This window comes from Sphaerodactylus townsendi, linkage group LG03, assembly GCF_021028975.2.
Source record: "Sphaerodactylus townsendi isolate TG3544 linkage group LG03, MPM_Stown_v2.3, whole genome shotgun sequence".
Taxonomy (NCBI): domain Eukaryota; kingdom Metazoa; phylum Chordata; class Lepidosauria; order Squamata; family Sphaerodactylidae; genus Sphaerodactylus; species Sphaerodactylus townsendi.
Window position 1 is genome coordinate 94,563,923 of NC_059427.1, and position 18,404 is coordinate 94,582,326.

General features: G+C 40.2%; 1 protein-coding gene across 2 annotated transcripts in view; it reads right to left on the reverse strand.

Annotated features, from left to right (window-relative positions):
• Positions 1 to 18,057, reverse strand: part of PPP2R2B (protein phosphatase 2 regulatory subunit Bbeta) — a 312,161-nt gene extending 294,104 nt beyond the window's left edge. The window contains exons 1-2 of one of the 2 annotated variants that reach the window (XM_048487689.1): positions 18,033 to 18,057; positions 17,820 to 17,897 (exon numbers count right to left, since the gene is read on the reverse strand). In XM_048487689.1, the coding sequence (XP_048343646.1) occupies positions 17,820 to 17,897; positions 18,033 to 18,042 (88 nt within the window). In that variant the 5' untranslated portion in view covers positions 18,043 to 18,057. Of the gene's footprint in view, positions 1 to 8,965; positions 9,233 to 17,819; positions 17,898 to 18,032 lie in introns of those variants that run through there. The other variant, XM_048487688.1, reaches the window with a different exon arrangement.
• Positions 18,058 to 18,404: the final 347 nt, after the last annotated feature.

Consider the following 18,404-nt stretch of genomic DNA (forward strand, 5'->3'; position numbering starts at 1 on the left):
GGCCTTCTGGGCTCTATATATTAATTTAATTATATCCAAGAAATTCCCGTTTAATCCTATTTTTTCAAATAATTTTAGCATAAATAACCAATTAATTTTGTCAAAGGCCTTTTCGGCGTCTAGGAAGATAAGAGCAAGTTTTTTGCTTGGTTTAGTTTTTAGAATCTCAATAATATCAATAATTGTTCTGAGGTTATTTTTACTATGCCTATTCGGTAAAAAACCTCTCTGTTCTTCTTTTATCCATTTTACGGATAATTTTTTTTAATCTCTCTGACATAACTGATGTCAGAATTTTATAATCAATGTTTAATAAGCTAATTGGCCTAAATTTGTCTACTTCAGGAATTTCTTCTGTTGTTTTAGGAATTAATATAATATGATTTCTTTTCCAAGTATCTGGGATGTCTCTAGAAGGACCCGGGTTAAAGTTATTAAAAGAGTTCAGTAAAGTATATTCACATTTTTCTTCTTTGTATGTTTTATAAAATAGTGATGTAAAGCCATCTGGCCCTGGCGACTTGTTTAATTTTATTTTATTGATTGCTTGTTCAATTTCTATTTCGGTAAATGGAGAATTTAACCCCTCGAGATCTTCTTGGGGTATATTTATATATTTATGATTGTCTAAGTAACTGTCTATCTTCTCCTCTGGTACATCAATTTTTTGATATAACTTAGAATAATATTCATTCAGTTCCTTAGCTATTGTTTTGGGGTCTGTTATATGTATACCATCTTTTTTTATTACATTAATAATCTTACTCTCATTTATCTCTCTTATTTCCCATTCTTTCCCATTTTAAGTATGGATATAAAAGAAAATGCATACAAGATGATACATAGGTGGTACTTAACTTAGTAGCCTTAAAATGAACAACACTTATCCAATATGTTGTTGGAAATGCGAGAGAGATGTGGGTACCTTCATCCATTCCTGGTGGTATTGCAAAAAGTTGAAGAGATTTTGGTGCAAAATACACACTCAAATGCAAAAAATTCTTAATGTACAATATGAGATGGAACCAGGGTTATATTTGTTAGGGTTATACAGTACAAAAGAACTCCAACCATATTCTAAGCTCATAACCTACCTTACGGCGGCAGCAAGGCTACTAATTGCAGCCAACTGGAAAGTAAGGAAGGTTCCATCATTAGATGAATGGTTGGAAAAAATTTCTATGATTATGGATATGGATTGGTACATTTTCTTTACAGGAAGAAGACACAAAAAGAAAAGAGAAAATATATGGACACCCTAGAAAACCTTTTTTTTTTACACAAAGAAAGACAGAATCAAATTAGTTAAATTCAACCTTTATTGTTTGTAAAGCTATTAGTGTAAAATTCATATAAGTGAAGCTCTAACAGTTATACTTCCCGTATTTTGATAGTAGGTTAATTTGTAAACAAGGAAGAGAAGCCTTATCTAATTATTTGGTAAACACACTCCCTATGGTGGGAGATTTAGACAAGAAAATTTACAAAGAACGTTGCAAGATTGAAACAAGAAAGTATGTACAACTTTATATACAGCAAATTTTTATGTATAATGCATGATATCTATTACTGTATTATATTTTAAATAACTAATAAACTTTAAAAGATCAAAAAAAAAAAAAAGGACAGTAAGGACATCCAAGAAGACAAAGGGCCACAGGAGAGGAAGTGCCACACCCTTTCTCAAGACATCCCAAGAGACTGCTTGTGCCATATGGGAAATAATCAGTGGTGGGATCCAAAAATTTTAATAACAGGTTCCAATGGTGGTGGGATTCAAACAGTGGCGCCACTGCACACACGCACCTCCAGTCCCTATTGGGCAGGGAGGTTGCTTTAGTAACCCCTTCTCGGCACTCAGAAAAAATTAGTAACCACTTCTAGAGAAGTGGTGAGAACTGGTTGGATCCCACCTTTGGAAATAATGCGTTCATTATCATCTAAAAAATTTGTAGCAACACTACCAACAGCTTGATCCCAGTGATGTTTACCTAGAAATCCTACTGTATTCAATAGGTTTATTCCAGAGAAAACATTATCTCCCATGTACTATACTGTTTACTTTTACCCTTGTTCCTTTGAATTGTCCACATCTTTTATCTAAAGATGGCCTAAAAGCTGTTTAGGATACAACTATCATAGGGACAGAACTAAAGATACATTCCTTGCCCTATCTTAGACAACATTTTCAGCTCAGTTCTGCATAAGTTTTCTCAAAACACATTTTTGAAATAATGTGTTTTGGGCTGTGCATGGATATTGACTTTATGTTTACTATACATTTAGGTGTTTGCCGTTTATATGTCCTACCTTATGGCAAGACACTCAGTAATATTTAGGAAATGTGTGGTACAAAGACTTTAAATAATAATGGAATTTTCCCCACACAGGATTGCTGGTTAAGATGGACAGAAGGTAATACTTCAGGCAGATGTGGGGACATTTCCTCTGAGAGCTGTAAATAAATGCTAGGTAATCGCTTTCCACTTGCTGAATTCTTGAAATTGGCAACATGGACATATGGGATATTCATCTCCAGTATAAATTCCACAGAAATGAATAGCATTTAAGCAAGAGTATGCATATCCTTACTCAAACATTCTCAGTGGACTGTGCCCCTAGAAATCATTTCAAGAACAGAGAATGGAATAAAATACAAGTGTAAAAGAAATAATTAGTTGTGGTTTTGTTTAAAGATGTTTGAAACAAAGTATAAAATTTATGTAGATAAAATACTCTCTAAAGGACAGAGAAATATGTATTATGGCTACATGCAAACAGAACAATGGTCCTCAAAAGAATTGTGAATGCCACCACACAGTGCCGTGGGGGGGGGGGATGGTGCCCGGGCCAAAATGACGCCCAGCCTCACACACCCCTCCGCACCCCCACCCCCCACTTACCTTAGTACCTTAGATGTCCTAGCAATTTATGAGTTTGCTGCTAAGAATTTGCTGCTACCTTAGAAAAAGCAGCCTAGTGGGAACGACACTTCCCAGGAGACCTTGCGAGCCCAAACTCCTGTGGGGCTCGCAAGGTCTCCTGGGAAGTGTAGGCTGCTTTTTCTAAGGTAGCAGCAAACTCAAACTAAGGTAAGTGGGGGCATGGGAGAAGGGGCATGGGGCTGATTTTCCATGTGACCCCAATCGCATGCCCAGGACGCGACGCCCCTCCCGCCTCGTTGCAGCTCTGCCTATGCCACCACACAATGGCTGTCATAAGGAGGGGTTATCACAAAAAATTGGAAAATTCCAAGCATAGTAACCTTCCATGATGGAAGCAACTGTTTATGAATGGTTGCTCTCTACAGATTCAAACATCTCCTCCTATGATCATCAGTGAGGGAGTGAAAACCCAGGGTTGGCTCTTTGCTCTGGGGAAGAAATGGGCACCAAGAAACACAATCCTGGGCACCACACTGGAGATCACTGATATCGAACAAGGATAAATACAAAAAAAGGTGGAACATGTTTCCCTATCTATATGAATATGAGATTACAGAAAGTCTGGCAGCATGCACTTTTTGAAGTAATTTTTTAAAAAATCTGGTTCACTTATGCCAGTTGGTGGGGGGGGGGATCATCATTATGTGCCTTTAATTGGGTCTACAGGGATTGGTAGCTGACTATTTCCATCAAAGCCAAACACATCACTTCATTATTTAGTCTGGTATCATTTTGGTTTTGGTAACAAAGTGCATTAATACAGATTTAGTGGATCAGATTAAAGCATTAGATAAAGGATTCTTTTCCAGTACCTAAGTTCTTCCTGAATTCCCCTAGGTTCTCATGATTCACATTATCTAATACATCAGCTTGAAATCTTTCTGTACAAAATGCAGGATTTCTGGATTTTTCTTTTTCCAATAGTTTCTTTAGAGAATAAACAAGGCAGGTTAGAGCCCTTCCATGATTGAGCTACAGCAAACATCTTAATATTCATGTACACTCCTCCCCAAATTACTAAGAAGTAATTTGCTTCCAAAAAGATTATGACAAAAAGTTCAATAATGCTTAATAATGGCCTGAGTTCAAACTTGGACAACCTGGATATGTATATCATAGGGCTCAATAAATCCTACAAGCTCAGTTGCTACAGCGTCTAAACATTTCATTGCATACCTAGTAGTTTCAGCAACAGTTTTACTGTAATGGTCTCAGCAAGTCTCACTGGAAGCTGCTGAAGAAATCGGTCTCCTTTTACCACTGATTTTTGGGATCATGGGATTATGGGACCTGCCCAGAAGCCATGTAAAATCAGAAATGTCATAAGGATGGGAATTAACCAACATTGAGCAGAAAATCCAGCTTGATCCAACCCAAAATTTATTTGAATTGTCGAAAGTTTTCATGGATGGATTCAATTGGTTGTTGTGGGTTTTCCTGTGTACACACCCTTCAGAGGTGTGTACACTTCTCTCTGGGATACACCTCTGAAGATGCCAGCCACGGATGCAGGCAAAACGTTAGGAACCAGTGATGGAGCAAGGGGGGAAAGCGCCCGGTGCACTGGTGTGTCCTCTGCCCCTGCCACACCCCCATCCACCCCGCCCCTCCTGGAACGCCCCTGCCATGCCCCAGAACGCCCTTGTCACACACCCTACCCCCTTGGAGCTACACTTCTGTTAGGAACAAGATCTCCCAGACCACCGCCACACAGCCCAGAAAACCCACAACAACCAAAATTTATTTATCTTTTTGCATCTGAATGTTCTGTTGCATGACATAAAAATAAATGTGCATCAAATCTTGGCTTGTCTGCATGGAAACTTCACTTTACACAATTCAATGGTGATATTCACTTCTTTACACTTTACACCATTCAATGGTGATAGATTCACTTCTTCCTAACCAGAAACTTTCTACACTGGCTTCAATATTCAATTTAAAGTAATAATGGAATTATAAATATTGGGGAAAGGTTAGGCTAGGCTTAGAGGTCAGCTTTTTGTTTTAGTGATGACAACCAGAATTTCCTATATATTTATTTATATACTACAACATTTCTCTTTTAGCTTTAATAGTTATGACAAACTGCAAAAAGTTTAGGATTAGGTTTTTGAAGCAGCAATCATTAGAAGACAATAAGAAACCTGGAAGTATGAAAAACAAGTCAGGTTCCTAAATTTTTGGGCTGCTTTCTACGACCAAACAAAATTTGTCCAGGCCTGGGAACTAATGCAATGAAATATCGGTGCAACTTGGAGAAGCACATTTTAGCATTACAGAACTCACTGGGGCAGAAGCAACAATTGAAATAGGATAACTTGAAACCTCAGGGCATGCAGCGAATCTACAAAAATCTGCTCCTTCTGCTGTCTTCTAGTATGACATTCCCAAGCAATCACTAACTAAATTTTAGCATAATGCATGAGGTGTGTTTGTTAATTATTTATTTAAATTTATTTGGTACAATCAATGTGCAAAGTAGTTTGCAGAACTAAATGAAGAGCATTACCTATGTCTCGTCTCCATGGAGTTAACTAATTTCAAGAGAAGGAGAAAAATTGAATGGAATACAGCTAATTCTGTAGGATCTTTAAGAACCCTGTCAGTATGCACCTTGGGCAGCATACCAGGGTTTTTGAAACAAATGAACTAGAAATTTTAAAAATGGCCAAGAACACATGTCAATAATTATACCGGTAATTATAATAATAATAATACAAATTATATTGATAATCGGATATTCATTATTAGTGGAAAGCATTCCTGCAAACTCAAAACCAAATGTGAAACCATGTAACAATCCAATCAAACTTTGGTTCTCTATATTGAGGAATATAAGTAATCTGATTGGAACATTTTTGGATTTTAAGAGTAATGAGTGCCACCAAGAATTACTGCCGAGGGAAGCCCTAGTCCTCTCTCATGCATAATTTTTTAAATAACATATGAATTGCAATACATTTTTGGGGAGTAAGGAATGGATGGTTTCAGTTTTGTAGACCAAGTAACAGTGTATTTGCCTAAGCATACTGATATTTATCTCTTTGAAATAGGTTGTGGTGGAGGGCCCCTGTTACTGAGGTGCCCACCAGAGTATGTACAGTAGTGTTGTTGTTTTTTTGGAGTGTTATTCTGGATGCAGTGTTTTTATATAGTGTTATTCTGGATGTGGCAAGTACTGAGAGGATAGAGTGACTGGCTGAAACTGGGGGAGTATAAATACTCAAGTATCTTCCTCTTTCCTTGTTTCATTTGGCTGTTCTGATATTTACTGTCACTTTTCATAGTGAGAGTCATCCCTCCCTCTTCTTCTGATGGTGAAAAGTTGTTATGGAAAAAGCATAATGGTAATAAAGGCATAACGATAATGAAGACAAATTAAGCCAAGCTGTGAACTCAAGCACCTGTTACCCTTTCAGCTGCAGATAGGCGCCTTCTGCACTGCACTGGTAGAGCAGGTTGCAGTTGGGATAAAATAACCCACTCTCCTGTTTTCGCATTTGCATGCTTCCATGCAAACAGTGATTGGAGCTTGCGAAAACAATGCAGGTTGCTCTCGCACCTTCGCACATAGGCGCGTCTTTTTTTAATTACCTCCCTCTGCTGCATAGCTATGCGGGCAGGCACAAATTGATCCTCACAGCCATGCTAGCGTCTCGCAATGCCACAAGACGTCCCTGTGACCCTGCGTGACTACACAGCTGCGAGGTGGGAAATACCAAAAAAAGAGGAAAGCACAGCCAATTAAAGTGCCTCCAGTCCTGTCATTCGCTCGTGAGTGTCTACAACCAGAGTTTTTTAAAAAGAATTGTGGATCGTGCAATTCTTTAAAAACCTGGTTTGGGGGACTTAACATGGGGTAGTCTCCCTTTAGGAGTGGGATCCATGCTAAGTCCCCCCCCCCACGAAATGGGTTTTTTTACTGTTTATAGCCTGGGTTTATCGGTCCGTGCGGAAAGGGCCTTAGACTACCTCCTTTGTAACATTCCAGTCCTCTCATTGCCTTTAGTACACCTTGACAGAAGATGTGGAATAGAGGAAGTGCCAAGGAGAAGGAGAATAAAGATATAAAAAACAGAGAAAAGGGAGGAATGTAAAAATGACAAAGGGAAAGTAGAAAGGAGGTAATGTCAAGGGGGTGGACAAAAGAGAAGGGAACTCAAAAAGGGTGTGGAAGAAATCAGAATGGAAGGCAGGAAGTTGGTGTCATGAAATAAATTGGCCAGCACCATATTAGGAATTGCTGGATTAGAATATCAGCAGGCCTAGTTACCTAACTTTAGTATTTGGGTGGGGGTGGGGAGAAATGATAAGGAAGTAATTACTGATAACATAATTCCAGTGCTTACCTCTTACTCCCTTTTCCCAGTCATAAATGGCTTTAAAGTGGTTGCAGGTTTGAAAGACATGGATCAACCATCCTTCCAGTATTACTACAACTGCTTTTGCATTCAATTAAAACTAAAGACCTGCTAGACCATGTGCTATGCTTTGCCTTACATTAAAGATGCAAATAGGTTTTGGCAGCATGAATCACAGAAATGCTTAAGCACTTGTTTGAAGTTTCCATAGGGATTAATTCCAGTGTGTTACACAGAATAAATAAACTCAGGCTTTAGAGCAACATACTGGCATAAACGCACACGCCATAATTGTAATAGCTTGGCTCTTAGATTTTTCTAACAAGCATCTTCTGCAATGGATGACAAACATGTGCTTGGTGATGGGTGACACGATCATCTTTATTGCACGTAAGAGAATACTACTTCCTGAATGTAATCTCTGGGTAATTAAAAAACTGCCTGACATTTCTCTTATACAGTGAAGCATACCACAAAAATTACAGGTAGAAAAGTTTTCCCAGGAAAAAGAAAAGTGTATAGGATTTTCCTAGTCCCTAAAATTTTGATGATTTAGTTTTGCCTACCCCCCCCCCCCATCAAGTTTTAATCTTGCTAAAATATAGTGCATTTTATTACTGGATATGCAGCATTCTCCTCCCCCTCCCAGCTGATTTCTGAGTCTAGAGGTCTGATTTATACATACAGGTGGAAATAAGGTGACAGACTGCTAAAGTTATAAAATAGACGGTACACTTTGCAGGTCTACAGGATCACCAAGGTTCATATTTTGGGATGTTCCTATATGTTAAAAGCTTCCTGAAAAGAAAACAAGCATTCCAAGCAAACAGGAGCAGAGGCTTTCCCCCTGCTGTGCTACTTTTCTATTTGCAGGGAGTTTTGTGTGAAGGGAAATTCACAGCTAACATCTATTACCCAAAATGCTAGGGTCTGCTGCCCCTTTAGAGTGAGGAATTAGAGGGGTCAAATAGGACTTAATGAGAGGAGGAGTAACCAAGATATTTTCCACCAAAGTTTATGGAGGTGTGTTCCACAAGAAATCCACAGGAATCAGGAGTGAAAGTCTAATAATTTTCACGAGTCTGTCTGGTAACACATCCATCCGCCAAGATCCAGTAGTACATTCCGTCTCACAAGCTTAATATTCTACCATCTGATGCATAAATCACCCATATAAATAACTGAAACAGTGAAAACAACCAAGTGCTTACTTTTAAAAAAATTGAAGGCATGCCTATGTATGAATGAATGCCTGTAATGCCATTTATAGTGTGTATCTTCACATCAGTTGTAGTCACTTTGCCCTCCCCAATATTGATCTTTAAAAAAAGTAATAGCAGCATTACACGACTTTATAGAAACAGCCTTGCTCTTGAACTACTCTCATGACCTTTCTGTTCCTGTAAGGTTTTTGAAGCATAGGTATTGGTGAATGATGGACCCTGATTTCTGAAGTCTTGTCACAAGACAAGCTGCCGCCAGCACCCATGGTCACGCATTGGCGGCAAATGGCAATGTCAGCAGAGACGGGAGGGAGAAAGGGGGGGGGGGTGTGACTCCGTTCTCCTCCCACTTTCCATCTCTCCCCTCCTCTCCGCTCTGATCTGTACCTTGAGTACCACCCATCCTCCTGCCCCTCTCCTCTTTGACCTGTACCTTCGGTGTGGCAGCTGGAAGAGAGGATGGTGTTCGGAGGTCTGAAGAGGTAAGGCAGGTAGCGAGAAAAGCATTTCATCTTCCAGCCCAAAATTAAAGAAGGAAGGGCAAACAGGCTCGTCCATCCATGAGGAATCCTCGGGCTTGCAACGCAGGCTAGATGACGGGTGCATTCCAGCATCCCTCCAGGAGCTGAAGAGCCGGGAGCACGAAACGACCTCGGTCACCGGACCCCATTTTGGCACCAGCGCCCGCAAGAGCCGCCTCGCATTTCTGCATGCATCCAGCTCCCAACTCTGAAGCCCCCAGGCAAGCAGGGCGAGGCTCCTCATTGGCTGGACCTCAGCAGGGCAGGATTTGCTGACTAAGTCCCTCCCGCCTGTAAACACACGGAAACATACACGGAACGAGACTGCACCGAGCCGGCATTCGCCGCGCGGCTCCGTCTTCATTGGGCCGAGCGATCGACCCGCGCCGGGCGGCGAGATGCACCCCGAACGAGGCAAGGAAGGACCCTCGGGAACGAACTGGGCGTCGCCGGGGCAGGAACTGGGAAAGCGGGACAACTCTCTGAACCTGTTACCTCTGGACGGCGGCCGACGGGCCCTGACCTTCTTATGCTCCTTTCAATTACTTGTTCCTTGTGCAATAGCTTTCGATCCGTAAAAAATATTGGCTGAAATTGTCATACCTGTGGGTTACTGAAAGCGGAATGTCCAACTTAATATGGTTGTCTATTCCAGAATGGGGATTGGGCAGCCGAGCCCGGGAGGGCAGAGCTTCGAAAGGGAAAGGAGCCTCAGTAGGGATGCACCCCCCCACTACCACCATCATTTTCCCTGGAGGAATTAATCGTTGTGATCCGGAGATCCGTTGTAATCCCAGGAGATCTCTAAACCTAAATTGGAGATTGACGACCTAAGTACAAAGGTTGGGTCGCCGCCCGCGGCTTCTGTGGGCTGCTGTTAAAATTTCCCTGCCACCTAATGGGAAGTGGCTATTGAGTCAATTTACAGTACCTCCACCTCCCACCCAAGAAGTTATACACATTTCTAAGCCTATTGACTTCAGTGGATTAACAAGGGTGAAATCCTGCTTAGCATGGCATTGTAAGTGCCATTCCAAGCAAGACTACTTAGAATCCTATTCAGGTCTTTTCAGTAGGGTTTAATCCTAGGAATGTAGTTGGTCAGTGTAATCCACAGGCTTGGAAGGAGGTTCGTTTCACAGTGGCTGGGGACAGAGAGGCGCAGAAAGGACAGAAAACCTGAAATTGAGCAGAAGACCCCAACTCACCATTCCATTGCAATGCTATTTTCATGGCACAAAAAACTGGCAAGCGTAATTCCCAGGCTGAAAGCCCTTTGGAAGCCAACTAAACTCATCTCCAGCCCCCAGAACACCCCCATTGCGGGCGGTGGAGAAGTACTGGTGTATAGGTAGCTTCTGCATTTGGGCACTATGGAGCAAGTGTGACCCTGCCACTGGCATTAGTGCCCCTCTAAGTGGCATAGGTGCCATTTATGCTGTCTGGACAGGTACATACACTGGCAGCGGGGTCACGCCTACTCCACAGGTCTTTCACATATACACACACACAAACAAACCATGGATTGCACTCTTAGGATCTTACTGTACTTTAGTAATATGTCTTTGCAGTATAACAGTAGAAATAATATTTACTACTGGCATAGTACCTCTGTATTGCTCACCATGTTTCGAGTAAAGTACATGCTTCCTGTACTTTATCACAATAACCTCTACGACAGTCTTGTACGGTAGGTCAGTATTTTTATTTCTATAATGCAGATAGGGCTCCAAAGCTGAGATCTGTTATTCTAAGGCTAATGTGAGGTCAAATTAGAGCCTTCTCAGAACCTAGCATATTCTAAGCCACTGACCTGAATTGTTTTAAAGAAGTACCAGGAAACACATAATAGAACTTGAAGCTTTGTAGAAATTATATTTATTGTGCTGCTGGGTTTCTTAACAAAAGCAGTGCAGTTAAAAAAAATTTTTAGCACATGTGGTGGAAGATGATCTTAATCCCTGCCAAAATCTATTACAGATCTATGGATATAAATCTTCCTGCCTCATAGTTCCTTTTTGATGTCCAGTTTTGTCAATTACTCATGCTATTATTATTTTCTTGACGCATGTTGTAATGTTTTGCTAGGTAAATAATTTGTGTGTGTTTTATTTCTGTGTTTTAATGTGGAGTTGTATATTGCTAAGGGTTAAATGTAGGTCTCTATAGTAAGAAAGAGGGGAACTGGATGGATGATTGAAGTGTGTAATGGCTGGATGGTGGCTGTACCATAGGAGACTGACTAGAGTGGTTTGGAGAGAGAGAAAGATTGTTCAGTATGTGTAAGGGAAGAAGAGAATTGAGTGAGTGGCAGGAATAACTGTGCTGTAGAGTGTGAGAGAAATCCATGTTCTGTATGGAAGTTATTAGCCTAAGTGGTAAATAAAGAAAATAAGTCAGTATGGAAGTTATGAGCCTTTGTGGTTAGGTCTGTTTAAAGAAGAAGACTTGAACCTATCTGAAACCATTACACTTATGCACCTATTTGAAACAATTATGCTTATAAACTATACAGAAACCATTATGCTGTTTTACTTCTAAAAAATCTTGAAAATGAGTTATGCACATATGTTTAAGACAACAACTGTTTTATTTAAAGGATCCTCTTTTACATCAGAGGCAGATCCATGCCCATGCATTGACTATTCTGCCCAATCCAGATTGTGGAGGGGGTAAATGGCTTGTGAGAGGGCTGTGCGGTGCATTTGCTTACCCCACCAGCAGAGAGAGCAAACATTCCTGGGTGGACACCACACAGCTTCATGGCACCGAGGAGCTATGCTGCCATTTTAGATGCAGTGTAAGTCTTTTTCTCCAGTGGGGCTTTTGGGGCAACAGGAGGTTTCTTATTTTTGCCTCCTTTCTGCACTGTCCAAAACCCCTTTGGAAGCAGTGCGGGACTGTCTTTGCCACACCATCCCCAGCCACAATAGAGCCCCTCCCCCCGCCTCATTGTGTTGTTTGAGTTTAATTAAGAATTCTAAGACAAGAGCATACAGCGGCAGCGAAAATAAGCAGAAAATACTGAAGATGGAAAAGAGGCAGCATAACACTTATCACTTCAGAGAGGTCTCTTTGAAGGTGTTACTTCTAAGACACCTAAAAAAGAGCAAAACTTTATAGAACTAATGCACTTTTAATCACATTTAGAAATAAAATCCAAGTGCCAATGTATACTGTTTCCAGAAGTACTGCTGTGATTGTGTGGTACAAGAGGAATGGGGACCAAGCTTCCAGACCTTCTTTCTGTAGCACAGGACGTAGGTATAGATTTTTTATGGGGGGGGGGGGTTGGGAGTGGGGCCACACCCCCACCCACCCCTAGGGCATGGCCACGCCTCCCCAAGCCCCGCACCTGGCCTAGCACTTATAAAAGCAGCTCTCTGAGGCTGGGACAGCAGACTGCCCTGCCCTGCCAGCCGGCAGCCAGCAGTTCCTTCTACCCTCCCCTCTGGGCAAAGGCATAGAGGGAAAATGGAGCCCAGTGCAAAACCCCCCCCCCCCCCCGGGCAGCCGCTGTGATGCTGGAATCCACTCCCAAACAGCATCACTTTCAATGGTGTTTAAACAAGAAAACCCAAATTCTCCTTTTAAATCCACCTTAAAGGGAGAATCTGGGGTCCCAAGTTAAACAACATTGAAAGTGATCCTGTTTTGGGGTGGATTATCCCCCACCCTGAAACAGCATCACTTTCAATGTGGCGTAGTGGTTAAGAGCAGGTGCATTCTAATCTGGAGGAACCGGGTTTGATTCCCTGCTCTGCCACTTGAGCTGTGGATGCTTATTTGGGGAATTCAGATTAGCCTGTGCACTCTCACACATGCCAGCTGGGTGACCTTGAGCTAGTCACAGCTTTTCGGAGCTCTCTCATCCCCACCCACCTCACAGGGTGTTTGTTGTGAGGGAGCAAGGGCAAGGAGATTGTAAGCTCCTTTGAGTCTCCTACAGGAGAGAAAGGGGGGATATAAATCCAAACTCTTCTTCTTCTAAACTGAGGACCTCAGATTCTCCCTTGTGTTCAAGTAAATAACTTGTGAATTTCAACCATCCAGAGGTTGAATAGAGTTGTAGGTATCTGCTGAATATAGCAAAATATGTGATCTACTGGAACAAAACCTTATGCAAATAGAATGGATGACAACCATGTTCTTAAAAAATCACAATCTGACCTCTAACAGAAACATTGGGTTGTCTGGATTCTGAGTCAGATGCAATTGTGAAAACGGTGTAAACCCTTTTACACCATTTTAAACCATCTTACACCATTTTCACACCACTGTTTTTGGCCCATGCAGAATCTGCCTTGGATTCACATACTATAGAGAGTTTGATTTTAGAACCAATTCCTTCTCTGTTTAAGAGACTAGATATTTTAGACAACACTAACTAATTTCTCCATGATACTCTCTAATGTTGTACTTCAGGAAAAATTAAAAAAAAATTGAAAATGTGTTATGCACAGTTATTCAGGAAGCTGTTGAGATTTTTTCAGTTGTCATCACACAATCAGAAATGGTGGTAAACCTGTAACCACACATTGTGGTTAATAGGTATATGCGTAAAATAAAATTGATTAAAAGAACCACACTACAGTAAAACAAGTATTCATGTTCCTTGAATAGTGCTTCATACAGAGTATCTGAAATAGTTTATATAAATCTGGATAAGAAATTACATAGAATGATGGCATTCGATTTCTTTTTGCAGTGAAACTATTCACAATATTGCCTCCAGATTTCTGCACAAATAAATGTGTAATACCAGTTCAGAGAAATTATCACAGCTTGAATCTCATTTGTTTAGTATTGTCAGCTTTGAAATTACCTATGGTATTTCATCAACGGAAAAGACTTTAAAAAGCCTCCGTAAGGCGTTATTTGTACCATTGTTCAGAGCAGTTGCTTTAAAAAAGTCTAGAAGAGCAAATACTGAAAGAAAAATAAAGAAAAAGATGTGCATTCATCTTGATCATTCACATTAATTAAAAAAAACCCCAAAGCATTGCTTTTAAAGATGCAGTCTGTCAGGAACACACAAATATACATTATACTGAGTAAAACCATTGGACCTATCAGGGTCTACTATGGCTGGCAGCAACTCTTCAAAGTCCAAACTGAGATATTAACTTCACTTGCTGCCTGATGATTCAACAGTAACGGGGGTATGTGTATGTGAAATAGATGGGTGGAAATGGAATTGTCTAGTAAAATGGTGTTTGAGCGGGATGCCACTCCCAAAATAATATCAGTCATCAGAAGATAGAAGTGCTCCCAATTTAATTGAATTTTGTTGTCATTTACATATAAAATATTCCTGCTGAAGTTAAAATGGTTAATAATGACGTCATTATTCGAAAATGATATTGGACTTGGGCAGAAGCGGAGTGAGGGGAAACTGCGCCCAGGGCACGCAGACCCTGTGCCCCTGCTGCAGCACTGCCCGTCCCTGCCATGCCCCCGCCACGGCCCAGCCAAGCCTCCGCCGTGGCTCTGCCCAGGGCGTCGCACCCCCCCTCCCCATTGGCACTACACCACTGGAGCTGGGCAATCAAATATTATTTCAGTTGAAAACTGTCTTATTGTTTTAAAATAATCTATTTGATACTTATTTTCTGCTGTTCTGCTGTCATTCCCTCCCCTCTCTAACATGGTTTTTGGGCTAGGTGGATCAGCAAATTCATGGAATTCAAGCTTCAGATGTGTCTTTCAACTTGGCACATCTTACCAAGCAAATCTATTTTGTGGTAAGTGCTGAAGTGCCAGTACAATGCAGCCAACTTTTACACATGTAAAAGAAAACACTCTGTGGTGTCAAAGAGAAAACTGTGTGAGGCATTCCCCCCTCCCACCCATGTGATGGGAAAGACAGGAAAAAGGTCCCTGTCTAAAGTGGCATGACAGCAGTAGAGCTCCTGGAAGAAATTTTGGGAAGTTTCTAAAATGGGACAGTGCAGGATGGTGAGCATGAAGGAGGTCCAATGGTTCTGCATAAAACAGACAACAGGAATTTGGTCGTGTATATGCCATAAAACAACATTATTAGCCTTCAGAATATCTGTTGAAATAGATTAATTTGGTGGTACACTGTGGGACAGAAGAAATGTAGACATTATGTCTGAGAATGAAATATGTAAAGCGCTTCGTTCCATACTGTAGTTTGTTTATTGATTAAATTGGCTTCCCTGTGTATTCCTTAAAGATTCTCTTTTCTTCTGTGCTAAAGATACTACACAAGTTAGTATTCCCAAGGTGTAAACCCATTAGTCTTTTAAATGATGTCACAATATTACCCCACATCTCACTGTAGTTTGCCCCTTCTTAAATTATTGAGGTTGAAATCTTAGTTTGTATTAAGTAATAGCACTTTGCTTTCTCTGCAAACTGCAGGATGCAAACGGGGAAAGCAATTAGCGACTGCCATAAAAAAGAAGTCAATAAAATCAGGCTCTCAGTCAAATCCAATGATCCTGTAGATAGTTATCCAAGATTCTAAAGACTAGATTTGCAGCTGTCAATTACATTTTACAAAATGAAAGATGTGTGCATCATATCTTCAATAAAAATGTTATAGAGAAGTCATTAGAACAAGTATATTGCCAGTTTTTCATATTTATTGTTCCTCGTTTAAAAAAACACTTTCACATGAAGAAAATAATTAAACAAGCTGTCAATGCCACTTTAATGTGTAATAACTATACTAACTATTGACTTGTGGATAATACATTGGGCCATATCTCTGAACCTCATTATGATCTTGAAAAAAATAGTACACGGAGAACAAAATTATCTCCCCTGGCATTATGTACAGCTCGAGGAGCAAATTCTTCTTGCCTTAATGATACTTTCAAATAATTGAGATTCTAGATTGTCGATCTCAAAGGCTTTAATTATGTGTTCAATAAATGTTAGATTTGCTTCTTAATTGCTAATGATTTCTTTTTCCATTATACACTTTAGAGTAGACGTATAGAATGATAGAAAGCAGTCTTCTATGCTACCTTTCATTATTGGCTATCTTTCTCCAGAACTTCACTCTTAATACAATATCTCAGTAAATCTGCAGTCAAATTCTAGACTATTCAAGAAGGATGCAATACCTATTGACAGGTGTCAGCTGACCCTAGAGCTAGCCTTGGAAGTCAGGGATGATGGTTATTTTTTCCCCTAAAATTAGAAATACAATGGCTTGCTCAAGACATGATCTCAGGATTAGCAGGTTGACAGAAAACTGCTATCAGCAAAACAATTGTAGAATCAACTCAAATGAGACCTGCACATTACAGTCATTCCAATATGGAGGCTGTTCTCTCCTGGAACCCATGGTAAATAAAGAGTGAACTAGACTTGAGCAATGTGACCATAAAAACCACACTAGAGAGGAGTGTAATAGGGCTAATTACCTTGTTCCTAGTGTATCAGAACAATAAAATTTAACACTCTCCTCCCTCCATAGTAATTAAATTTATATGTCATAAAGTTAATATCCATTTTTAGTAAATTCAATATATTGATTAACATTATTAGTCCATTGCGAGGGGAAGCTATGGCCCATTACAGTTGGCTTCCCTCAACCTTTAGCAACCTAATGGTACTCGAGTTTTCGCTCTTTTTTCACTTACAGTTCTGACTTGAAGTTCATAAATCTTTTCAGTCCTCCAAAAGATGGGGGTGGGGAAGAGAAGGGTATCTCAGTATCACTTCCATATATTTCAGGAAGACCAATGCCAATTACAGTCCTGCTTCATGCAATTACATTCCCCCAAGAGACAGGAATGTAATATACTACGATTTAGAAAAGTGTTAATGAATCTTTGTATCACAAAGATTGTTTGAAGAAGAATAATTCTAGTCTTCTGATTGTTTCTATTTGTCCATGGTCTAACACCAACTAGGGATAAAGCAATCCTGCTCTATCTAGTCCTGAGCTGATTACATGAAACTGGAAACTCTACCTAAGGCAAGGCATACTATAAACAATATGGAAAATGGATTACAAGGTGGAGAGTGGAGACAATTTATTTATAATCCATCTTTCTCGCTGAGACTCAAGGTAGATTATAGAATATAAACAGTGCAATCAAACAGTTTAAAACAGCCAGTGAACAATGCAGTAGGAACTGGATTACAGAATTAGGGAGCAATGGCAACAACTATCTACCTAAGGCAAGGCATACTATAAACAATATGGAAAATGGATTACAAGGTGGAGAGTGGAGACAATGCAGTAAGACCAGGTGGTACCTACAGTCATCAATACTGAGCTACAATCAATAAAAATAGGCATACAAGGATATCACTTGGATAAATACAGCATGTACTTTTGATAGATATTGTAGAAAGGCCCCAAATAACCTAGAAACAAATATTATTTTTCTGTGCCTGTCACTTTTAATAATTTCTTGTGACTCTCCCTTTCCCAGATCTCCTGACAAGAAATGCAACAACGTGTATGCAGTGTAACAGATAGGTTGATCTGGTTGTCATGGAGAAACAAGCCAACTATTTCCAATAAAAATAGGTGAAGGATTTCTGCCAAAATGATTAATTCCTTGAGCCACCATTGTGCATAAAAACTGTGAATGCACAAAGTGCTCACATTTTAAAGGTAGGCTAATTGAGTGGCCAAATACACCTGAAACTGGAAACTCAGCCATAATACCTGTATACAGTATATTAGCAACATATGAAACAAAACCATCATTGGGCAATTGCAACAGGACAACAAGTTCTATTTGATTTCAAGGGCAAAAGGAACAGGAAACTCACCTTCTGTGACCCTTGCATCAATAGTTCCTTTCACTTGGCTGAAGCACCATAATACATCTTGTATGAGGTTCCCAAATCCTGTGGAAAGTCACATTTTTCGTATGAATGAAATGAACAGGATGATCAGGATTTGTCATTTTTACAAAATTAACAAATGTGTATCCACATGTGCAATCAGGGCTTCTCATTTCAACAGAAGAAAAACGTACTCACCTGGAATCATTCTGCAATGCAAAGTGATATCCTAACCTCTTGGGAAAGTGGAAACATTATGCCTGCATTGTGAATTGCTTCTCTGTCTGTCCTCTGTGTGCCATCTGAGGCTATTTTGAAAGTAGTGCAATTGGAGTCAGCTCCCAATACATCACTGGCAGCAGCATCGCAGAGTCAGAAGGCCTGCAGTCAGATTCTTTATCACAGCTTCTCTTCATCAGAATGCTAATACGCACACATAATTTCTGTCCCGTTTTTATCAGTTTGTTTTTATACAGTGCAACAAATATTGCATTCTTCTGTACTGAATTAACAACTGCACTGTTTCTGTAAGACAAAACCAATGTTAGATTTAGAGGATCCACCTAAATC